This window comes from Neoarius graeffei, chromosome 12, assembly GCF_027579695.1.
Source record: "Neoarius graeffei isolate fNeoGra1 chromosome 12, fNeoGra1.pri, whole genome shotgun sequence".
NCBI classification, from domain to species: domain Eukaryota; kingdom Metazoa; phylum Chordata; class Actinopteri; order Siluriformes; family Ariidae; genus Neoarius; species Neoarius graeffei.
The window spans coordinates 12,912,191-12,938,321 of NC_083580.1; the positions used below are offsets into that span (position 1 = coordinate 12,912,191).

A 26,131-nucleotide genomic window follows, 5' to 3' on the forward strand; every position below is an offset into this window, starting at 1 on the left:
CTCTTTTACTGTACATTAGCGCTATTCGATTCATGTCCATCCACACAGCTCTGTGTCCATTATATGTCCATGTATGTTATTTCTTTAACATGCTGTGCAGTTGTCTCATCTGACTTAATAATGTCACATCTTGTGCGTTGCTGTAATTTGTCAAATTTTTTTGTTCTATTATTGAATTTGTGTCTTCACCCACTGTACAAGGTGACACTACTTTCCGTGAGTTTCATTTTGAAGTATTAGTCATTCAACCATTTTGTTCATGTTGCTTTTAGTAAATGTTTTGCTCAGCCACCTGGCAACCACTTTCCATTTACAGTTGTGGTCAGAAGTTTACATACAGTGACATCAATGTCATCTTGGAGACGAATGTCATGGCAATATTTGGGCTTTCAGTAATTTCTTTGAACTGTTCTTTTTCTGTGGCAGAATGTACAGCATACATCTTTAATTTAAAAAACACCATAATTTGGTGCACAAGTTTAACTTTCTTTGGGCTTTCTGAAATCAACAAATGGTCAAAATAATACATACAGGGTCAAAAATTTACATACACTCACTTAGATTATTAATTCAGAGGTGTTGAAACTTCCAAAATGTCTCTTATCTTGCCAAAGCCGAGGTCTCTTAACTTCCTGTTAGTGATCATGATTGACTACAGCTGGTAGTTTCTCTGTGCCTTCATAAAAAAGGTTTGTTTACAGCACTCATTGGATTGACCAACACACGGTAAAATCGGAAAGTCCAAGGAGCTCAGTGCAGATCTGAGAAAGAGGATCACAGATGTACACAACTCCAGAATGTCTCTTGGAGCCATTTCTAAACAACTGCAAATTCCAAGATCAGTTCAAACAATTGTATGCAAGTTATTATGAGGTGTAGTCACTTTGCCAAGCCACTTTGCTTCAAGAAAACCCAAACTGCCACCCTCAGCTGAAAGGAAATTGATTCAGATGGTCAGGAACAACCTGGGAACCACCATGGCACAGCTCTGCCATGAACTGGAAGCTGATGGATCACTGTCAACAGTTCAGATCACCATGGACTAACAGGCTGCTATCCAAGAAATAATGCCCTGCTTCAAAACTGACACCTTCAAGCTTAACTAAAGTTTGAAGCTGACCACACAGACAAAGAAAAAGCCTTCTGGAGGATAGCTGTATGGCCAGATGAGACAAAGATTGAGTTGTTTGGCCACAGTGACCACCATGTACAGAGGGACACTGTACCAGCTGGTAGTGGTGGTAGAATCATCATGCTCTGGGGCTGTTTTGCTGCCAGTGGAACTGGTTCATTGCACAAAGTGGATGGAATAATGAAGAAGGAGGATGACCTCAGAATTCTTCAGCATAAACCATCAGAAACTTGAACACAACTTGGGACTTGGGAGTTACAGCAGAGCAATGAACCCAAACACGCATCAGAGCTGGTTGTGGAGAATAAAGCAGGCTAACATTAAACTTAAAACAAGTCCTGACTTCAAAATATATGGACCGTGCTTATAAGTCGAGTCTATGCCAAGAAAAAAAATTAATTGAACTCTACCAATTCTACCATAAAGAGTCGTGAAATATCCAACCAGAATTCTGCCAGAAGCTTGTTCATGGTAAACAAAAAGTGTTTCGTCAAGGTAAATCTTGCGAAGAGACATTTTACCCAAATATTAGGTGTGCTGTATGTATATTTTTGACCCTGTGTTGATTTCAGAAAACCCAAAGAAAATTAAAACTTGTGCACCAAATTCTAGTGTTTTTTTTATCAAAGATATATGCTGTACAATCATTCTGCCACAGAAAAAGTTCAGAGAAATTACTGAAAGCCCAAATATTGCCATGACATTCATATCCAAGATGACATTCATGTCACTGTATGTAAACTTCTGACCACAACTGTATGTTATCAAATAATAAGTTGAGACAGCTTTTCACTGTGGTTATGCTAAAATGTTTTATTTATTTTGTTGTTTTTACTTGTATTTTTTTTCTTTCCTAATTTTGAATTTTTTTTTCTTGAATGGTGTCATAATGCTTTTATAATCTTTGATCTTTAAGTCTAATGCATTGGTGACACTCAGGTAGAGGATCAGTATTTTAGTGTTGGTTTTTTTTTTGTTGTTGTTTCGTTTGTTTTTAAATAAAATGTGCTTTATCAGTTTGACATTGCATTTGGATGCTCTTGAATGTTAAAGCCTTTAACTGGAGTGTTACCAATCTGTGTGTTGAGATGTACAGGTGAACAAACAAGTGAGATGGACATTCCTGACAGGATGTCTCTCTGCCAGACCGTTTTTTTTATTTTCTTTGTTGTTGTTTTTTTTTCTTTTTTTCATCTTATTGTGTATTGTTTTTTGTTTGTTTTGCATGTGCAGTTTTGTAAAGCAAAATCGAGATGTGCTCTCTCGCAGCTCCTCCGTCAGCAGTATTCACTCACTGTGAGTTTTGCTCTCACTTATAACCTTATAATATTGCCCTCACCATACTCCTCACCTCACTCCGCTATTCTCTGTTTTCCCTGCCCAACGCATTCCTTTCCTGTCGTGGTACCCATTATCAGCATTATAATCTGTCTTCTGTGCTGTGTTCGTCATTCACATAATAGCATTTTCAACTAATAACACTACTCTTGCAGTCGCTGCAATGAATATGTGGTGCTGAAACCTGGATTTTTAACATGACATTTGGTGCCGAGTACAAAGGATCTTACTCCATTCCTATTTGAACCTTGGGCTATCATACTTAGAATTATATACATTTGGCCAAGGGTGGGGCGGCACGGTGGTGTAGTGGTTAGCGCTGTCGCCTCACAGCAAGAAGGTCCTGGGTTCGAGCCCCGGGGCTGGCGAGGGCCTTTCTGTGTGGAGTTTGCATGTTCTCCCCGTGTCCGCGTGGGTTTCCTCCGGGTGCTCCGGTTTCCCCCACAGTCCAAAGACATGCAGGTTAGGTTAACTGGTGGCTCTAAATTGACCGTAGGTGTGAATGTGAGTGTGAATGGTTGTCTGTGTCTATGTGTCAGCCCTGTGATGACCTGGCGACTTGTCCAGGGTGTACCCCGCCTTTCGCCCGTAGTCAGCTGGGATAGGCTCCAGCTTGCCTGCGACCCTGTAGAAGGATAAAGCGGCTAGAGATAATGAGATGAGAATGAATGGCCAAGGGTGAAGTTTCTGAACTTGTGTTGAACATTCTCTGGTCCACTTGTAAATGGTGGTCTGGAATTAAATGGCCTTAACTGGAATTTTTCCATTTCATTTGTACAATTTGTATAACATTTGAAGATATGAAATCCACACATTTATCTAAATATATAGTACAAGCACTCACCAGGCTTTGGCTGGACCATTGTAATCCATCCAGATTCTTGTTTTTGAATCATGGGCTGTTTCGGGTTGTTGTGCTGTTGGAAGTTAAACCTCAAGTATCTTGAGGAATGGAACATGTTTCCTTGAGGATGTCGCTATATTTAGCTCCATGTATCTTGCCCTGGCCCTGACCAGTTTTCCAGTCCTTGCTAATGAAAAGCATTGTCACAACATGATGTGCTACTGCCACCATGCTTCACTGTGCAAAGGATGTTGTCAGGTTGATGAACAAGATTGAGTTTTTGCCAAATGTAGCATTTTGTGCCAAGGTTAAGTTCAATTTTGGTCTAATCATTCCAAACATGCATTTTGGCAAAGTTTAACAAGACTTCCTGTTCTTTTTTCTTAAATAATAGCTTTCTTCTTGTCATAAAGACCAGCTTTGTGTGGAGTGACTGGGCAATGGTTATGCTCTGAACAGCTTCTCTAGTCTGAATTCCGGATCTCTCCAGCTTGTCCATAATTAATCAAGGTCTCTTGGTTGCTTTTAATTTATGCTATATTCTTTTCATTGTTAAATACTGGATTTAATGGTGCCTCATGAACATAGCTGTTCAAAGTTTGGGATTTATTTTATAAACAAATAACCAAAACCTTGATTGATACTTTTCCAAAAATTCATTGCAGACTTATTTTGATAGCTCTTTAGTCTTCATGTACTGTTTTTAAAGGTTTGTTCTCGAACAAACTGTGGAGCCTTCCAACAACAGGTGTTTTTATACTGAGACAGGTAGACTTCCTACAACTAATTTTGTGATTTCTGATAAATTTAGGGGTTTCATAGCAATTTTGTAACTAGAAACTCTTTATTTTTTTGTGTAGAATCTTGGCATGTAATCTCAATCCATTTCAGTTCAAAAACAGGGTGAATACTTTTGCAAAGCACTCTTTCAAAGCACTCCTTTCAGTCAGCAGCTTTGACTGAAGTGTATCACCTGAATAATATCACCTTTACATTTTTTGAGCAAAGGTAAAGAAACATCCATTTACAACGCAAATTCCAAAAAAGTTCGGACACTGGGTAAAACATAAATAAAAACAGAATGTGAAGATTTGCAAATCTTGGAAACTCTATATTTCATTGAAAATAGTACAAAGACAACATATCAAATGTTGAATCTGAGAAATTTTATTGTTTAAGAAATATATGCTCAATTTGAATTTGATGTCAGCAATATGTTTCAGAAAAGTTGGGATGGGGCAACAAAAGACAGGGGCAAAAAATTGTGTAATACTAAAAAAAACTAATTTGGTTAATTCCCAAGAGGTCAGTAACATGATTGGGTATAAAAAGAGCATCCTAGAGAGGCGGAGTCTCTCAGAAGTAAAAATGGGGAGGGGTTCACCGCTCTGTGAAAGACTGCTTGGGCAAACAGTGCAACGATTTAAGAACAACGTTCCTCAATGTAAAACTGCAAAGAATTTGTGGATCACATCATATGTGGTACATATCATTAAAAGATTCCAAGAATCTGGAGAAATCTCTGTATGCAAGAGACAAGGCTGAAAACTGACACTGCATGCCTGTGATCTTCAGGACCTCAGGCGACACTGCATTAAAAGCAGACATGTGTCTGTAGTGGAAATCACTGTATGAGCTCAGGAACACTTCAGAAAACCATCGTCTGTGAAAACACTTCATTACTGCATCCACAAATGCAAGTTAAAGCTAAATATAAACAATATCCAGAAACACCGCCACCTTCTCTGGGCCTGAGCTCTTTTGCGATGGATTGAGGCGAAGTGGAAAATTGTCCCGAGGTCTGACGAATCAAAAGTAGAAATTCTTTTTAGAAATCATGGACACCATGTCCTCCAGACTAAAAAGGAGAGGGACCATCCAGCTTGTTATCAGTGCACAGTTCAAAAGCCAGCATCTGTGATGGTATGAGGGTGCATTAGTGCACATGACATGGGTAACTTATACATATGGGAAGGCACCATTAATGCTGAATGATATATAAACATTTCAGAGCAATATGCTGCCATCCAGACAAAATCTTTTTCAGGGAAGGCCTTCCTTCTTTCAGCAAGACAATGCCAAACCGCTTTCTGCACATCTTAAAACTGCATGGCTCTATAGCAAAAGAGTCTGGGTGCTAAACTGGCCTGCCTGCAGTCCAGACCCCTCTCCCATTTAAAACATTTGGTGCATTTTGAAGCGCAAAATACGACAAGGGAGACCCCGAACTGTTGAGCAACTGAATCAGGCAAGAATGAGACAAGATTTCTCTTTGAAAACTACAGCAACTGGTCTCTTTAGTTCCCAAGTGTTTACAGTGTGTTGTTAAAAGTAGAGGTGATGCAACAAAGTGGTAAACATGCCCCTGTCCCAACTTTTTTGAAATGTGTTGCTGATATCAAATTCAAAATGAGCATATATTTTTCAAAAAGCAATACATTTCTCAGTTCAGCATTTGATATGTTGTCTTTGTACTATTTTCAATGAAATATAGGGTTTTCATGATTTGCAAATGATCACATTCTGTTTTTATTTACAGTTTACACAGCGTCCCAACTTTTTTGGAATTGGGGTTGGAGTAAATATAATGTAATATTTTGTAAAAAAAAATATGACTGTTTTTGTAAAAAAAAAAATCCTTCCACAGTTCTTAAGGAATTAATCTGTGTAAACCCTCGCTCAAACATGTACATAATCAGCATAATCCTGGGTATGGACACAGATATTCCTGAGTATAACCAAGTGTGAAAATGCTATTAACCCTTTGGTGACTGACCCCTTGAAAATGGTTCCTCCAGGAACGATGACGTTTCAGTTGTCAAGACAACGGAAAAACTAAAATACAAAAACAGAAAGATACGTCACAATGCTCTTGTGCACAAAACAAAATGCTCTTGTATTTGTATTTGTATTTTAGTTTTTCCGTTGTCTTGACAACTGAAACGTCATGGTTCCTGGAGGAACCATTTTCAAGGGGTCAGTCACCAAAGGGTTTTAAACACAAGCTGTAGTTAGTTCGGATGAGAAAAAGTAGGCTGCACTGCCATCAGCTCGAGCTGTGCATTAAAATAAGACATATGGAACAAGAGTTATTGTTCCAACGCAAGAGTTAATTTGATCTCGTTGGGGTTTTTTGTTTGTCTGTTTTTTATTACTCACAATAAATTATGTATATGACAGCTCTGACACAACCTTCACTCCAGTTCTTTGTTTTTCGTACTCATGAATTAACAATATGAATGAATATAAACGACAGTCTGGGTTTACTACCGTCAGGCTTTTGACCATGTGTGACTGTCTTTGTTTTGTTTTTATCACCTCCCCCCCCCCCCATGTACCACTTTTCCTTGTTCTCTCTTCAGTGTTTGTGCTAGCATCATGTCTGTCCATCATGTCTGACCTTCTGTGTTGTGTGGTTCTCTGTGTTGCTCACAGGAGTTATGTCTACACCCCTGTTCACCGCTTTGTGAGGTATAGTTACCATACAGGACTTTCTACTGAGGTCCGATTCAGCATCCATACTGCACCACCTTTTACTAATGCCGTATCTCCTTTAAATTCATATAGTAATATATACAGTATTCTAATAAAGATTACATGTCCTGAGTAGATGAAAAGCATATTTTTTTTCCTAACACGGGTTGTTTGCATATTATTTATTTCATTCTGTGCGTATACAGTAGACTATGAATACAGAAGAGAACAGGAATGGTCTCTATGCTCCTTTTTGTATAGGAAATATGGCCTGGAACATATATGGCAGACTTGTTAACAATTTTTGTCAGCCTCTAGGGTAGCAATTAGGTGATGGTGCTGTAGGGTGCTTCAAAATCCATGCTGGGATTACAAAGATTATGGCTCACAAAAGCAATAGTGAAGCATTAGCTCAGCCTTTTGAGCCACTCGGACCTATAATCAGCATTTCTTTGGGCCTCAATAAGGAAACAGCTCCACAATGGCCACTCTTGGGGCAGTGTGTGTATGCTGTGGTTTGATATACGGTAGCAGCATGAATTACATGCATTACAAAATGTGTATGATTCCATCCATGAGGACCATCTTTTCACTTTTAGGCTAGTAACTACCATGCATCACTTACATTTTTACTCACCTTAGCATTATTATTTTTCACTGTCCCATTATGTCTGTCTGTGTCATTGAGATCAGGGCAGGTGGCGCAGGGCTCCATCATGTACAGTACAGTGCAAAAAGCTGTAGACCAAAAATGGCTTAAAAATAATGAAATGAAATGTTTCAACATTTAAACAAACACTATAAACAGCAGTAAGGCATAATAAATGAAACAAAGTTGATATTTGGTGTGAGACGATTGTTTGCTTTAAAAAAATCGTAGTCTCAGGTACAATGAGTGCAGTTTTATAAGGAAACAAGAAGACAGAGTCAGCTATATCCCCAGCCCAATATACCAACTATATACCAAGTTTCAAGATATTATTTGTCACATTTTTCAAGTGCTGCAGAAAACCAACCCTACCTCTTTACACTGACTTCAACAGCCCATCACATGAACCCACCGGACCTTTGGTCCAGGTGAGCTAAAAATTAAAATTTCTCACATTTTTTAGTATCAAAAGACACATATACATTACTTAATCAACACATTTACCAACTTTCAAGACCGTACCACTCATAGTTTTCAAGTTCTGCTCCAGAAACAAAAACCTACCCCCTAAGACTAACCTGGGAGACTAAGTCTGAAATTGTTTCCATGAAAACATGAAAATTTTAAATTTCTCAAATTTCTTAGTAAGAAAAGGCACATCTGCGGCACCTTGTTAACATGTATGCTAAGTTTCAAACCCGTATCATGAATAGTTTTAAATATATGCTCCGGAAACGAATATTGCTCTTAGAAACTAAGTCAAAATCTATTTTTTTATGTAAAAATTTGAAAAATACTTTTTTTTCCAAAAATCCAAAATAGCAAAAGGCACCAGTTTGCATGTTGCTTGATATGTATACAAAGTTTCATGAAGATATCTCCAGTAGTTTTAAAAGATATGGCCCGGAAACAAAAACGTGACCGGACGGATGAACGGAACCCGTTTCTATAATGAGCTGTAGGTTTTATTGAGCGTCTTGCAGAACCAGCCACAGTTCTTCTGGACACTTTGACTGTCACGCTCACTTCTTAATTTTGCACCAAAACCCAGTAGCCTTCATTATGCTTTCTTTTTTAATCTGAAAAGTGCTCTCTTATGGAATATGCTCCTCAGACATTTACAAACTTTTTTTTTTCTGTAACATTTAATTTTGTGCTGGAAAACGAACATTTGGAACTCTAAAATGTTTTTGTACTGACTTGATAATGTTGAAGTCATAAAATGGAAATCTCTAACAAAGTTTGTATAAAAAAAATAGGGTGCCGAAGACTTTTGCACAGTACTGTACATACGGTACATCAGCCATTTAACATACATTAATCTTCATAACATCCTCATTCACAACTCCATAAATTATTTGACACACTAATTACCTCTCGAGTAACAGTTTTAAAAAATGGCAGAGATAATTTGACAGCTATATGCTAATCTTCCATTAATTTGCTTGGCTTTTTAGAGATTACACAATCATGTAGCAGTGCATACACTGCTCCACTTAGCTTGGTAGAGTTCTCATTGCATGTAGTGGTTAAAAATTGGAACTGTAATAAGTTCTGCTCGGGGTCCATTGGGTCCTTCTGGAAGGAACATCAGACAGGAAAGTTAATGAGAGGGTTGATTTCACACCAAATTGGCATGGAAAACTCTGCGACCATCAAGGTCTGGTTTTACAGCCAAGAATTGGAATTAAATTAACTAAATTTCTGCAAACAAATGCAAAGTGTAACTGTAGACAGTGTGTCTACGAACCAAATCATTTCCTTTGAATCTCTCTGTACATTCTATATCTACATCCGCATATATCTATCTGTCTATATTTGTATTTGATCTCTATACAGTACTGTGCAAAAGTCTTTGGCACCCTATTTTTTTTTTTTCATACAAACTTTGTTATACAGTGGTGCTTGAAAGTTTGTGAACCCTTTAGAATTTTCTATATTTCTACATAAATATGACCTAAAACATCATCAGATTTTCACACAAGTCCGAAACATAGATAAAGAAAACCCAGTTAAACAAATGAGACAAAAATATTATACGTAATCATTTACAGGCATGTGAAAAAATTAGGACACCTCATGAAATCCTGTGTATTTTAAAATATATTTGGACATATGGGTATTTAATGTAAATTTTAATTAAAATGAGGGATCCAAGTAATATAACTAAACAATAAAAAAATAAGAAAAGCCTTTTTAAAACTTTCTGTAAAATTTAATTAAAAAATAATGCAATTTCTGGTGAGGAATAAATTAGGACACCCCCCTATATTATCCCTCTTAAAATGTTGAAAATCCCAAACAGGTGCATCACGTCAGGTGCACATGATTAGTACATCGTTACCCAGCATTTGAATGGAGCCTTGCCCTATTTAAACCTCAAATTTAGTTTGGTGTGGCCCTGACAGTTGGGATGTTGAGGTGAGCGCCATGGTGAGGTCTAAAGAGCTTCCTGATGCCCTCAGAAAGAAGATTGTGGCCGCTTACGACTCTGGTAAAGGATTCAAAAAGATTTCAAAAGCATTTAACATTAGCCATTCCACCATTCGCAAAATTATTTACAAGTGGAGGACATTTAAAACAACTGCCACCATGCCAAGATCTGGCCGTCCGAGCAAGTTTACCCCAAGAGCAGAACGCAAGATGGTCAAAGAGGTCCTGAAAAATCCTAAAGTGTCATCAAGGGAATTACAGCAGGTTCTGGCAACTGTCAATGTGAAAGTGCACGACTCTACCATCAGAAAGAGACTGCACAAGTGTGACTTGCATGGGAGGTGTGCAAGGAAGAAACCTTTGCTCTCTAAAAAAAACATCAAGGCCAGACTGAAGTTTGCCAGAGAGAACATAGACAAAGACCACGACTTCTGGAATAAGGTTCTTTGGACAGATGAGTCTAAAATTGAATTATTTGGACACCAGAACAGAAGACATGTTTGGCGTAAACCAAATACAGCCTTCCAAGAAAAGAACCTCATACCAACTGTAAAGCATGGAGGGGGCAGTGTCATGGTTTGGGGATGCTTTGCTGCAGCAGGACCTGGCCAACTCACCATCATAGAATCCACCATGAATTCTACTGTGTATCAGAGGGTGCTTGAAGAAAATGTGAAACCATCTGTCAAAAAATTAAAGCTGAAGCGTAACTGGATACTGCAACAAGACAATGACCCAAAGCATACCAGCAAATCCACCAAGGACTGGCTAAAAAAGAAGAAGTGGAGAGTCCTGGAATGGCCAAGTCAAAGCCCTGATCTTAATCCCATCGAAATGCTGTGGGGTGACTTGAAACGGGCTGTACATGCAAGACACCCCTCAAACATCTCACAGCTAAAAGAATTCTGCATTGAGGAGTGGGCCAAACTTTCTCCTGATCGATGTCAGAGACTGGTAAAAGGCTACAAAATGCGTCTCGTTGAAGTTATATCAGCCAAAGGGGGCAACACTAGCTACTAGGGGGTAGGGTGTCCTAACTTTTTCCTCCATTGAAATACATACTTTATTTTTTTTCTTTTTTTGGATTTGTCAAACAATGTTCATTTTTGTTGTTAAATTGCAATCAAATCACTTTCTTTTTGAAAAATACATAAAAACATGCCTGGATATTGGTATGTGTACCATTTCTAAATAAAAAGCTGATTATTTAATGGGGTGTCCTAATTTTCTCACATGCCTGTATTTATTGAGGAAAATGATCCAATATTACATATCTGTGAGTGGCAAAAGAATGTGAACCTTTGCTTTCAGTATCTGGTGTGACTCCCTTGTGCAGCAATAACTGCAACTAAACATTTCTGGTAACTGTTGATCAGTCCTGCACACCGGCTTGGAGGAATTTTAGCCCATTCCTCCAGACAGAACAACTTCAACTCTGGGATGTTGGTGGGTTTCCTCACATGAACTGCTCGCTTCAGGTCCTTCCACAACATTTCGATTGGCTCAAGGTCAGGACTTTGACTTGGCCATTCCAAAACATTAACTTTATTCTTCTTTAACCATTCTTTGGTAGAACAACTTGTGTGCTTTGGATCATTGTCTTGCTGCATGACCCACCTTCTCTTGAGATTCAGTTCATGGACAGATGTCCTGACATTTTCCTTTAGAATTTGCTGGTATAATTCAGAATTCATTGTTTCATCAATGATGGCAACCCGTCCTGGTCCAGATGCAGCAAAACAGCCCCAAACCATGATTCTACCACCACCATGTTTCACAGATGGGATAAGGTTCTTATGCTGGAATGCAGTGTTTTCCTTTCTCCAAACATAACACTTCTCATTTAAACCAAAAAGTTCTATTTTGGTCTCATCCATCCACAAAACATTTTTCCAATAGCCTTCTGGCTTGTTCATGTGATCTTTAGCAAACTGAAGACGAGCAGCAGTGTTCTTTTGGAGAGCAGTGGCTTTCTCCTTGCAACCCTGCCATGCACACCATTATTGTTCAGTGTTCTCCTGACGGTGGACTCATGAACATTAACATTAGCCAATGTGAAAAAGGCCTTCAGTTGCTTAGAAGTTACCCTGGGGTCCTTTGTGACCTCGCCGACTATTACATGCCTTGCTCTTGGAGTGATCTTTTTTGGTCGACCACTCCTGGGGAGGGGAACAATGGTCTTGAATTTCCTCCATTTGTACACAATCTGTCGGACTGTGGATTGGTGGAATCCAAACTCTTTAGAGATGGTTTTGTAACCTTTTCCAGCCTGAAGAGCATCAACAATGCTTTTTCTGAGATCCTCAGAAATCTGCTTTGTTCGTGCCATGACACACTTCCACAAACGTGTTGTGAAGATCAGACTTTGATAGATCTCTGTTCTTTAAATAAAACAGGCTGCCCACTCACACCTGATTGTCATCCCATTGATTAAAAAAAAACCCTGACTCTAATTTCACCTTCAAATTAACTGCTAATCCTTGAGGTTCACATACTTTTGCCACTCACAGATATGTAATATTAGATCATTTTCCTCAATAAATAAATGACCAAGTATAATATTTTTTGCCTCATTTGTTTAACTGGGTTCTCTTTATCTACTTTTAGGGTTTTGTGTGAAAATCTGATGATGTTTTAAGTCATAGTTATGCAGAAATATAGAAAATTTTAAAGGGTTCACAAACTTTCAAGCACCACTGTAGATTTCTATTTTATGACTTCTACATTATCAAGTCAGTACAAAAACATTTTAGAGTTCCAAATGTTCGTTTTCCAGCACAAAATTAAATGTTACAGGAAAAAAAATGTTGATGTCTGAGCAGCATATTCCATAAGAGAGCACTTTTCAGATTAAAAAAGAAAACATAATGAAGGCTGCTGGGTTTTGGTGCAAAATTAAGAAGCGAGTGTGACAGTTAAAGTGTCCAGAAGAACTGTGGCTGGTTCTGTAAGATGCTCAGTAAAACCTACAGCTCATTTCCTTATAAAACTGCACTCATTGTACCTCAGACTCCTATTTTTTTTAGCAAATGGTCGTCTCACACCAAATATTGGCTTCGTTTCATTTATTATGGCTTGCTACTGTTTATAGTATTTTTTTTATTATTGAAACATTTCATTTCATTTCATTATTTTTTAAGCCATTTTTGGTCGACAGCATTTCTTTACATGTGCCTACGACTTTTGCACTTTACTATATATATTCTGTATATCAGAAATGCGTATGCACCACAGGGACCTTGTTATCTATACAGAGGTTGAGAAAAAAGTCTAAAAATGTGTCACCATTTTCCAATGCCCACATTATTAGCTCTTCTATGTTCGTCTCGCACATGGTGATGGGAAGCACACTTATGCACACCTTGACACACAGTAGAATAAATGTCTTAAACTGCTCAAGACTGGATGTCAGATGACTGTATATGTTGTCAAATCTCAACTGCTTATGTGGTTACTCTAAAAATTCACTAGATAGCAGCCTATAATGTCTGATACCCTAGCCAAAGTGTGATACTCTCTTGATTTAATTTAGATTGAGGCTCATCAGTCTCTTGGTTGTTATTAATCTCGTCCTGCTCCATCAAATCTATGGTCACGAGCCACTTCTGGATGATGCAATACATAAATGAATATGAGCGGCAAAAGATGGTCTTCCCATGAATGAGCATTGTCTCCCCCATACCCCAACTCTAGTTTGTTGATTCTTCTACCTGATGTTTCTTTCCATTTCCCTCTACCCCCCAGCAAGGAACAGCAGCGCTCTCTGCAGAAGATGTCTGTCTGGGAGCAGCGCACTTCACAACTCCGTCGCCACAACCTGCGCAACAGCAGTGAAGCACTGTACAACGAGCTGGAGCCTGAGGATCGGCTGCTCGTGTCCTCAGCACTACACCTGCGGCCTGATATGAAGGCGCACCATGATCGGCCTTTACTGGTGGATAAATCACACCTGCCAGAAGGCAGGGACGCCACGGAAGAGGCACCTCCACACAAACACCACCGGTGCCGTGGAGAGAACGGTGAGGCTGGAGAAGGACGCCGCCATCGGCACCACCGCAGTAGTGAACACAGAGGGCACCAGGATGGAGGGCGTAGGAACCAGGCAGAGGATGGTGATGATGGGGAGCACCGTCACCACCATTCTCACCGGTCCCGAGAAACTAATGATGATGGCACTAATGGAGCAAAAGGTGATGGAAATCTAAGAGGGCACAGAGAGGGTGAAGCAGGGAATGGTGAGAGGAGGAGACATCGGCCTCGCATCAAAGCCCAATCCACGATTGGCAAGGAGGAGAACAGAGACAACAAAGAGAGAGATACACCAAGCCACAGGTTAGCAATAATAATAATAATAATAATAATAATAATAATAATAGCTGAAAGCAGCAATGAGGAGGCTAAGCAGTCCAGTTGGGCAGATTTGCCATGGAAACTTCATCAAAGGCATGGCTGTATGCACTCACAACAAGTTTCATGTCACTTCACCAAAGATTGGCCAAGAAATGAGCTCACATCCTGTTTGGTAGCTTTGCCATCGAATATGATTGCAGAACAAGACATTTAAATATGTACAGACCTCAGGATCTAAATAGCCACAACTTCAAATTACAATCATGACTATATACCAATGATAAGAAGAGTAATGATATAATTTTTTTCGTATTATCACACCCGGGGGTGGCACGGTGGTGTAGTGGTTAGCGCTGTCGCCTCACAGCAAGAAGGTCCGGGTTCGAGCCCCGTGGCTGACGAGGGCCTTTCTGTGCAGAGTTTGCATGTTCTCCCCGTGTCCACGTGGGTCTCCTCCAGGTGTTCCGGTTTCCCCCAAAGACATGCAGGTTAGGTTAACTGGTGACTCTAAATTGACCGTAGGTGTGAATGTGAGTGTGAATGGTTGTCTGTGTCTATGTGTCAGCCCTGTGATGACCTGGCGACTTGTCCAGGGTGTACCCCGCCTTTCGCCCGTAGTCAACTGGGATAGGCTCCAGCTTGCCTGCGACCCTGTAGAACAGGATAAAGCGGCTATATTGTTTGCCCTCGCAAAATTCTTTGAAAAACAGGTCAGACCCTGACATGTGCCAAATTTGGTGGTGACTAGTTCACAAAAGTAGGCTTTTCGAAAAATTCAAATTGGCAGAAAATCCAGTATATCCAATATGGCAGTGGGTACTTTCCAGTTAAGATGATCCAAGGCTTCGGGGGGAAAAGATCAACCTGAGGACAAAGAGTTCAAAATTTCGAAGCAAAAATGCGCCTTGAAATTTGGCCTGTTGGTGGCACTGCAGAGATGGATGGATTGCCTTCTAATTTGATGCCTGGATGGTTTGGACTGTCCTCTATCAATGTGCCAAGCTTCATCAAATTATGGGAAAGCACGGTGGTGTAGTGGTTAGCACTGACGTCTCACAGCAAGAAGGTTCTGGGTTTGAGCCCAGTGGCCGACATGGGCCTTTCTATGTGGAGTTTACATGTTCTCCCCGTGTCTGTGTGGGTTTTCTCCGGGTGCTCCGGTTTCCCCCACAGTCCAAAGACATGCAGGTTAGGTTAACTGGTGACTCTAAATTGACCGTAGTTGTGAATGTGAGTGTGAATGGTTGTTTGTCTCTATGTGTCAGCCCTGTGATGACCTGGCGACTTGTCCAGGGTGTACCCCGCCTCTCGCCCATAGTCAGCTGGGATAGGCTCCAGCTTGCCTACGACCCTGCACAGGATAAGAGGTTACGGATAATGGATGGATGGATAATAATAATAATAATAATAATAATAATAATGAATCATGAGTGGAAAAATACAGGAAACGTATCCTGAAGTGCATGTATATCTTCCCTGCCTAAATCGTACTCGGGTGAAAATGGAATTAGCTATTCAAAATTATACTCAAATATTTAAAAATGAACAGAAAGCTCTTTTTAAATGATGCATAGAAATGATATTGCATTAATGTTGCATGGCAAATCAGAGATTTATATTGATGCAGTCTTTCTAATATGTTATTATAGTAACAGTAATCTAATTTATTTTGCAGACATTCTACAACATTAAACATAACTAAAAACTGAAAAAGTATGATGTTTCTTCAGTTCTCATTCTTCAATTCAGCAATTGTTCGTGTTTCTACATGTAAAATAAAAAGAATGAAATACATCAGGATATGCAGTTATAGATAAATATTCAACTTTGTGGTGGTAACAGTAAATCTGGCTGCATCACACCACCCTGTCGTTGATTTTTTTTTTTTTTTTTTTTTTTGGGGGGGGGGGGGGGGGATTTCCTATAAAATCACATCCTGAAGTGTTATATTTCTTTCATAAGATATGATACAATCGTTTGTCAAGTGTATTGATCCTGTGCTGGTTTTCCAGGGACAAGTTTATGGATGCAGAGGGTGATGGTTTAAGCTCAAATCCTGCTCCATCTCTGACTGAGAGACAAGAGGACTCGGACAACCTAAAAAACAGCATCAAGGCTAGATCAACTGCAGTCAGCATCCCTGTTACCATCACTGCCCCACCAGGAGAGACCACTATCATTCCCAGTCAGTAGTCCAGTACTTTTAACAGGGATATTTATATATTTGTACAGGAATGTAGTGCACTTATTAAAGCTATACTGCCTTTCAGATTTTTCAAATGTAGGCCATAAAAAGAATTTTCCCTGACACGCAATTATTTTTGTTTAGTGGACCGAAAGCTACTGAATTCGAATCACAGACTTCCAATTTTATTAGGTTCTTTTTTAAATAGAACAATTAATGAATTTAGGGCCACATGGCCTTAAATTCATTGCTATTTTTACCTACTTCAACATGACCCAATTCAAGATACTACGTCATGCATGACATGGTGGGCTTTCCCCGTTTGCGCAAGGCATTGTGGGATACAAATTTGAAACAGGAGAGAAAAATGGAGCACGTGAGTGTGCAAATGAAATGTGAAAGACCGACGACAGTAACGGAAAGCGAGAAGAAAACACGTGATGTTGCGAAGGAAAGGAAACGCAGGACCAAACTAATAAATATCGGCGGTCAGCGAGCACCTCGGTGTGATCAGCTGTTTGTTTAGCGACAGAATGCTGTAACTGCCAGTGCACGGTCAAAGGTAAACCTGTAGATTTCAGTAATGCAGCACTGTGGATTGCGGCTGCCGTAAAACCCAAAAGAAAATGAAGATGAAGAAGGTAAACCTGTGCATGCACACACAGACTTCCTCTGTCTGCATGACTGTGTGAAGCAAGCGATTTCATGCACATTATTTGCTTGGGAATCCCCTTAAATTAAATAACTTCCCAGCCACAGAACGGCCTGATATTGTTTGAGATATTACAGAAATTAACAGATATCACAGTGACGAAATTTCAGAGGGAACTAAATTTCACTGATTTTATGAAATTGAAAGGCTGTCTAGCTTTAAAGATTTTCTTAACTGTGTAGTGTGATTTGGCGTTGCGTTAAGACCTAATGATGCTTCTGTTCTTGGTAGTGAATAACATAGATGGTGAGAGCCTTCTCCTGAATGAGGAAAAGAAGGATCTGGATGAGCTGAATCAGAATGCTCCCAAACACATCTTACCCTACAGCTCCATGTTTGTGTTTAGTCAGACCAATCCGTAAGTATTGACTGTAAGTGTGGTCATTCCAAGCCTTCAAAAATAGCCGGGGAATTTTGTACGAGCTTAGGTCCTAATGGAGTCCGCTGTATGATTCTCCTGCTCCACCTTCATACTTAAATCAACAGTTTATCCAGTTCATTCCCAGGCCTTTTATATGTATAATCCAACGAGAAAGTGAATGAACACTGAAACTGCAATCGAAATCTGTGTGTTTGCAGCATACGAAGGTTTTGTCACTATGTGGTGAACTTGCGCTACTTTGAGATGTGCATTCTGGTGGTGATTACCATGAGCAGCATTGCACTCGCTACAGAGGACCCTCTGGACATTGATGTTGTTCGGAATACTGTGAGACCATGACACATATACACACACATCCTACCCATGCGCAATGCCCAGCATAGGTCTGATCATTTTATCATTTTTGTCATGAAGACTACACAAAATAATGAATCCAGACATGTTATTTTACATATAGTGTCTTAAGTAAGTATTCACTCCCTTTAACTTTTTGTACTGTTGCAACCTGGAATCGAAATGGAATTTGTGGACTTTCTGGGATTCTGTATCATGAATTTAGACATAATAGCCCAGAATATTGAATTTCTCTTGAAAATGGTTGCATATTAAATATCGTAGATTAAAAATGTAGTTTTGGTTTAACCAGTTGCTATTAGAAGTCACATACCTGTTTCTGGAAGGCCCTTCAGTTTGTTTGAGAACATACTTTAGCAAACAGCATCATGGAGCCCAACAAGCTATCAGAACAAGTCTAGGACAAAGTTCTGGAAAAGTATCAGTCAGGATTGGCTATAAAAATTATCCTAACCTATGAACATACCATAGATTGACATTAAATTGATTATTATAAAATGTAAAGAATATTGCACAACTACAACCCTCCTCAGAGGAGGGCTTCTGAGTAAAGTCAGTGACCAGGTAAGGAGGGCATTCACCAAAGAATCCAAGAGGCTGAAGGTAGCATTCAGCATGATGCTACCACCACCATGCTTCACTGTGGGGAGCAGTGTTGGGTTTCCGTCTGTTGCTAATTTTGCAAACTATAGGGATTTTTTTTTCACCATTATAATCTCATGGGCTATTTTTAATACTTTTATGATGCAATCCAAATGACATCCATTTCAGTTCAGGACTGTAACCATATAAAATGTGGAAAAGCTTAAAGAGAGTGAATACCTATGCAAGGCACTGTAATCAGTATTCCTCCATGGTAGCGTGAGTCCAAGTCCTTTGTCTGGCCTTAATGCCACTGTGTTTTTATGGGACAGACAGGAAGTTCACCAGGAGGTAAAAGATGCAAACTTTAAATCCAAATAGGAATGTTTATCAAGTACAGTGTATCAGATTGCCAACAGTGATAAACCGTTACTATTAGAGCTGGGACTTGAGCTCAGCCAAAACTTGGCCAGACACACCACAAAATCAGCAGGGCAAAGATTTTGCAAGGGATTAGCAGCAGACTGCCAGGTAGCTCCGTTGTGTGTAGTTGTCATTGTTGATTTTAAAAGTAACTCAGTAAATTACTGAAGGAAATGAATACTTAAGTCTGAGTGAAAAATACTGTGATGAGCGTGCAGCATGGAAGAAGATTCTGGAAACAGAAATCTTAGTTTCTCGGTCGTTAGCCTGTGCTATTTGCTCTCGATAGCACTGGCTTGACCGCTTTATTAGCATTCACTAACACTACTGATGAACGCTACACCACCTGGAAGGTGACTTCACTGCTGCGCTGATGGCGCCAACTAGCGGTTAAGCTAGCTTTGACCTTCAAGACGGCCTAGGACGATACATGTCTAGTCCCTCCCACTATAAATCAAAATGTGATTGGTTAATTCATCTGTCACTTCCTACATAAACATACATTGCCATGGCCTTCCGTCCTGGGGATGGAGTCCTAATCAATGAGTGAGCCAGCTCTAAACTCTTTTCTGTCTAGAGACAACAAACAAAAAAATCTCACTGGATAACTCAATTTTAATGTTTTCAGGACCGTAACCCTTTCATTTCTGAAGCAAATTTGATAGAAAATGAGGCCAAATTAAATTAGAAGAGAATAATTATAATAATGAAAGAATGAAAGCAATTCAAGAATGAAAGAAATTAAATATAACATTTGAAATGCTGATATGTTTGGGCTTTCTCTGAAGGCCTCGAAGGTCCTGATGGTTCCCATCTGATTACCAATATTTGGTTAAATCTCCATGCGTAGTGTACTGTAGTACATATTTTTAATGTTAGTAGGGAGAAAATGTAAGCCTATAGCATTAATCTTCAGATTTGTAGCTAATTTGAATTTGGAATTACGTGCTGTTGTTTATGCTTCTGTTTTCTTTCCCAGGTGCTAAAATATTTAGATTACATCTTCACTGGTGTGTTCACATTTGAAATGGTGATCAAGGTATTATTGATTTACACATAAAGATCACTGTTGCATACACATACAAATATGTTGGAACTCTTACACTAGATATAATAAAGGGAAAACATTCTGCTTCTTTGCCATCTTTAACCTTTCCGGAATATGTTTTTTATTTAGATGATTGACCTCGGGCTGCTTCTCCACCCTGGTTCCTACTTCAGAGACCTGTGGAATATTCTGGACTTTATTGTGGTCAGCGGTGCCCTGGTGGCTTTTGCCTGCTCGTGAGTACACGCTTCTTTTCAGATTTGCCAGAACAGCAGCTAAAAGGAGAAAATCCAGTCTGTCAACTTCAATCCAGCAAAAAGCACTGGGCTGAAACTGATGAAAATAAGATTTGACTGCTGCCTCTCCAGCGGCTGGTGAGAGATGGAGCGGTAGAGTAGTGGGATGGGTGTGTGTGTCTGCTGTTTTCTGTGGAAAGAAAGAGTGTTAAATGTGTTTGGGGATTATGTGTATTGTAGATGCACAACTGAGCTAGCTCTTCTAGTTTACTGTCATATCTGTCTGTGCTTCCCAGAGGAAAGTGGAGCCAAACTTAGCAGCACTTCTGAAGCACTTAGGCTATAACCGAGACACACATCTTAGCTTTAATTCTCACCACTACACAACAGGCCATGCTTATTTACTCAAATGAGTTTAAATCGCTCTCTCACCAGGGAGCATGGGCACAGACAAAATTCACTCACACATTTGAGCAAAATTATACATATGTTCAAATCTATATAGACTTTCACAGACAGATATACTCACATACAGTCGGAGGAAAATGTTTGTACACCCTTTGGAATTTTTTACATTTCTGCCTAAATTGGTCATAAAACATCATCTGAACTCTCCAGCAATCTTAAGAATGAACAAACAGTGTCTGCTTGAACTAAAACCACCCAAACATTTGCGTTTTATCATATTTTTATTGACCATAAGATGGAATTATTCACAGGATAGGGAGGCATAAGTAAGTACACCCTTTGATTTAGTAGCTGGTTGACCCTCCTCTGGCTGCAATAACTTCAAACAGACGTTTCCTGTAGTTGCAGACTAGACAGGCACAACGATCAGAAGAAATCTTGCACCATTCCTCTTTGCAAAACTGTTGCAATTCAGCAAGATTCCTGGGATGCCTGGAATGAATGGCTTTCTTGAGGTCATGCCACAGCATCTCGATTGGATTGAGGTCGGGACTTTGACTGGGCCATTCCAGAACGTGAATTTTGTTCTTCTGAAACCATTCTAATGTCGACCTGCTTCTGTGTTTAGGGTCATTGTCCTGTTGCAGGACCCATCCTCTCTTGAGTTTCAACTTTTTGACAGATTGCCTCAGGTTTTTCTGCAAAATATCTTGATATAATTGAGAATTCATTTTCCCATTGATTATAGCCAGTTGTCCAGGCCCAGAGGCAGCAAAGCACCCCCACACCATGATGCTACCGCCATCATACTTGACAGTGGGGATGAGGTTTTGCTGATGGTGTGCTGTACCGACTTTCCTCCACACATGATGTGGTGTGTTACCCCCAAACAATTCAACTTTGGTTTCATCAGACCACAATATGTTTTTCCAATGGCGCTGAGGAGCATCCAAATGCTTTTTCGTGAACTCCAAACGAGCAGAAATGTTCTTTCTGGACAGCAGTGGCTTCCTCCGTGGCCTTCTCCCATGAATCCCATTCTTGTTCAGTGTCTTTCTTATAGTAGATGTGTCCACAAAGATGTCTGCATGTTTCAGTGATTTCCTCAAGTCTTCAGCGGACACTCTTGGATTCTTTTTTACCTCATTGATGATGACTCGCAGTGCCTTTGGAGTGATCTTCGCAGGGCAGCCACTCCTTGGCAGAGTAATAACCGTTCCAAATTGTCTCCATTTATACACAATTTTTCTAATTGTAGACACATGAACACCAAGGGTCTTAGAGATGGTTTTGTAACCCTTTTTAGCTTTATACAAATCAATTATTTTGTGTCTTAAGTCTTCAGACAGCTCCTTTGAGCGAGGCATGATGCACAGAACATGCCTCTCATCAAAACACACCTTTTAACTGGTTTTCCAGTGGGGTGGGTAGCTTATGACACACCTCAGTGATTGGACATCAGGTTGGCTCACACCTGAGTCAAATTGTTTAATCATCTAATTAGTCTAATTAGCTCTTGGATGAGCCTTAGCTAAGGGTGTACTTACTTATGCCTCCCTATCCTGTCAATATTTCCATCTTATGGCCAATAAAAATATGATAACATGTAATTGTTTGAGTGGTTTTAGTTCAAGCAGACACTGTTTGTTCATTCTTAAAATTGCTGGAGAGTTCAGGCGCTGTTTTATGACCAATTTAGGCAGAAATGTAAAAAATTCCAAAGGGTGTACAAACATTTTCCTCCGACTGTACATGCAAACAAACACACATCTTGGGATACACCCTGACACATCCACCAATTCCTGTCCTCATATAGCCTGGCTAACGCGACTTCAAAGCTCTCCGAGCTATTGGTCTGGCCAAGATATTAAGCCCAACCGTTTCCCAGAGCCCGTGGTTGACCCGCCTCCCTGAAATGCCTCAGTTTGCTACTGGTCGAAGCCAGAAAAGGCTGTGACGAAGCTTAAACCAATCACATCACTCTTTCCTCTGACGTATGCGACGCGACGGGGCTAACTGGTAGATTAAACTCTTACCGAAGCTGGTCAGGAGCAAGGCGAAAACGTCCTTCCTTTCAATAAATCCCTCCAGGGCTGCTCTTTGCTCCGTTTTCAATGAGAACTTCCAGTTGAATGCTTTCAATACAGCATCTATGCGTGAATGAAGCGCTTCCGGCATAGATTCTGTAAACAATCTATGGCTTCCGGTCGCAGTTCTACTACGTCAGTGCCTTGAACACGCCTCTACCCAGGGCCGTTGGAGGTGGTCAAAGTTGATTGGTTCCCGATTTTTCAGGAGCTTGGAAGAGCTGTAGATAGCTTGCCTGGCCAGACTAAGCTCGCAACAGGCCCTTGTGTTGCGTCACGCTTAGGATGGGCGGGCCCAGGCTAGTCCTCACATTTATACCAATTTTGGAAATCTTTGGGTCACAAGACTGTCAATACTGCAGCACCTTCCTTGCATGGGTCATCATGAATTTGTCATTCAGACTATTGATGGAGAGCTTCTATTGTTACAGCTGTTCAGGACAATGCCGTTCAGGTCTCAAGGCAATCCAAGCCACTTCCGCAGGAACCTACTTCCCTCCTCCCCAAAGCTTTCAGCTGTTTTGAAGGGGCCATAAGATCCATGAAGAATACCATGTTTGTCTGATTTGTCTACGGCAGATAACCAGGCTTCCAGGTCTTGCTTGGCTGCCTGAAAGGATAGAACCAAAGTCAAACACTTTGCCCAAGCTTTTCACAGGCTACTTCGTAGTGGATGAAATTGTAATATTGTCAAAAGTGAAGTGGTACCTGTTGGTGATTGTTGCTCTATTCAAAACCAGGGATCTGGATTTAACTGACTCGAAGCTCTGTGAGCCCTTGGGATCAGCTCCTCCATATTATTCAGAATCCATCTGCTTTCTGGGACAGATGTTGTTGTCACAGTCAGACCATCCATGAAAGCCCTGATGGGCTGTTGACTAATCCTACACTTCATCAGTGGGCCACCTCAACAGATTTTGCCAGCATGTTCCTGGTGAGCATAAACATCACTAAAATGGTGCAACTAGTAATGATCCCCTTCTCAAACTTCTACCATTCTAGTGTTTGGACCCACCAGAGATTCTGAGACTGCACCCATTGTAGTAGTCCAGGATGAGGTTCCTACCTTCCCTGGAATGTAGTGCCAGTCAAATGCCACCTCAACTAGCTCATAGTAATATTGTTATTAGTAATATCGTTATCCATCCATCCACCCATTATCCGTAACTGCTTATCCTGTGCAGGGTTGCAGGCAAGCTGGAGCCTATCCCAGCTGACTATGGGCGAGAGGTGGTGTACACCCTGGACAAGTCACTAGATCATCGCAGGGCTGACACATAGAGATAAACAACCATTCACACTCACATTCACACCTACGGTCAATTTAGAGTCACCAGTTCACCTAACTGCATGTCTTTGGACTGTGGGGGAAACCAGAGCACCCAGAGGAAACCCACGCAGACACGAGGAGAAGATGCAAACTCCACGCAGAAAGACCAGCGTCGGCCACTGGGCTCAAAGCCAGAACCTTCTTGCTGTGAGGCAACAGTGCTAACCACTACACCACCGTGCCGCCCAGTAATATCATTATTTTGTTTGCAATTCCCACCCACCAGCCATTTCTCCACTATCATATGATATCTACCAACCAGGAGGGTAAAGGCTAACACATGCTTCCTGTTAGACATGTGACGCTACCTAACCGCAAGTCCTGTTCACGCAGGAGGAAACCACGATCAGCATGGCAAACTGGGTATTCTCTCAGTGAGTAGATCTGTAGCTTCTTGTGGGGGTTCCTAAAAGAAGATGGTGGTCAGATCGGTAACCCTACCTTCCTCAGAGTTGCCATCTGTCCTAGTTATCCCCTGTCTTTCCAGCTGTCTCCACTCTGTTCTTGGTAGTCAACCAGTCTATTCCAAGCTGTCACTTCCTTATCCAGTCTGGCGTGGGTTTCCCAAAAGCATCGCAGCACAAAGATCGTCGTTAAATGGTAGCGCGAGCAGTACAGTGAACACTGTCTCCTAATCAAGACGCTCTTAGTGTTGAGAGGCTTTTGGGAAACCCACCACTGATCATTTCGACCATGCATCTTGCACCTAGACACATCATCAGTGATGTTACCTGGGGTCACAAACATATACACTCACTCTCATAAACACGAAGACATGAAGATACTCATACAAAAGCAAATACTCACCCAAACATTCAAAAACACAAGAAAATGCACACACGACGGTATATATAGAGAAGTTCTGTTGTGTAGCAAACAATGACAAATCTAACCCATATTTTTTTTAAGCTCCCGCAGCATGTAAACCTCACACAACAATATATCTGTATACATAACAATACCCTCACCCACATCCCACATTCACACTCACACCATTAATCAAGTGTGTGTGTGTGATTTTGATGAGGCCTGGTTGAAATGTGGACCAAATCCTCTTTGTGTCGTGGAGGTGCTTTTCAAGAGCGAGAGAGACCTGAAAGCAATGGAAGACACTCAGTTAGTGTAAAAGCTGTGTGTATTATGAGCTGTGGGTCCCCGAAACACTCGCATGAGATAGCTAATGGCTTAAATGTGGATTAGAAATCTTTGTTCTGCTGAAGCATCTGGTAGAATGTGTGCCTTGGATTTTGTTTGATCACTTTTCTTCCTGCCTTTGTCTGAAAGTACACTGCTGTGGCGAGAACTCTGCCTCTTCATACGTTTCTGTTATTTTCATATGAAGCGCTCATGTTCTTTCTTGGCTTCCCCCCTTTCTGCCTTTCTTTGTCTTTACTGTGCTTTCTCCTTTCTCTTTCCTTGTTTGTGTTGCTTTCAGGAGCTTCATGGGGTATGCACTTGTTATTGCCTGTGTATATATATATATATATATAGTGTGTGTGTGCGTGTGTGCGCATGGGTTAGTATGTGTTAACCTTAGGCTACATGAGCAACCCTGTGTCTTTTCATTGTGTTTCCAGCACACTGCCATCTGGTGTGTGATGATCATTCATTGTGTTAATTTCATCAAACATCCACACACAGCCTGGTTTCCACTTTGATTACCCCAGATAACATATCATCCTTTATATTGTCGATTTGTAACTTCATCACCACTGTATATTAACAATAACTGATGTAGATTGCATGATTTTTTTAATTGTAATTGCAAGCAAATGTGACAAGTTTTATGTATAATACAGAGCCACTGAAAGGACATCATATATTTTTTTATGATAAGCACCACATTCTATGAGGTGAATACTAGATATTATCATATGTAATACCTCCAGATACTATCACGTGTGCTCCAGATACTATTGTGTTCAACGGTTCCCGGAGTAGGGTGGCACGGTGGTGTAGTGATTAGCGCTGTCGCCTCACAGCAAGAAGGTCCGGGTTCGAGCCCCGTGGCCGGCGAGGGCCTTTCTGTGCAGAGTTTGCATGTTCTCCCCGTGTCCGCGTGGGTTTCCTTTGGGTGCTCCGGTTTCCCCCACAGTCCAAAGACATGCAGGTTAGGTTAACTGGTGACTCTAAATTGACCGTAGGTGTGAATGTGAGTGTGAAT

The 26,131-nt window shown here is 40.5% G+C and overlaps 1 protein-coding gene across 15 annotated transcripts in view; it reads left to right on the forward strand.

The window, feature by feature from the left end:
* The window catches only part of cacna1bb (calcium channel, voltage-dependent, N type, alpha 1B subunit, b), a 320,447-nt gene that overhangs the window by 202,241 nt on the left and 92,075 nt on the right, over window positions 1-26,131 (forward strand). For 8 of the 15 annotated variants that reach the window (XM_060935527.1, XM_060935526.1, XM_060935532.1 and 5 more), the window contains exons 18-25: window positions 2,366-2,428; window positions 6,750-6,785; window positions 13,615-14,202; window positions 16,233-16,405; window positions 17,349-17,475; window positions 17,697-17,826; window positions 19,838-19,897; window positions 20,036-20,142. In XM_060935527.1, coding sequence (XP_060791510.1) covers window positions 2,366-2,428; window positions 6,750-6,785; window positions 13,615-14,202; window positions 16,233-16,405; window positions 17,349-17,475; window positions 17,697-17,826; window positions 19,838-19,897; window positions 20,036-20,142 — 1,284 coding nt within the window. The remainder of the gene's footprint in view (window positions 1-2,365; window positions 2,429-6,749; window positions 6,786-13,614; window positions 14,203-16,232; window positions 16,406-17,348; window positions 17,476-17,696; window positions 17,827-19,837; window positions 19,898-20,035; window positions 20,143-26,131) is intronic. The other 7 variants (XM_060935534.1, XM_060935535.1, XM_060935541.1 and 4 more) reach the window with 2 other exon arrangements.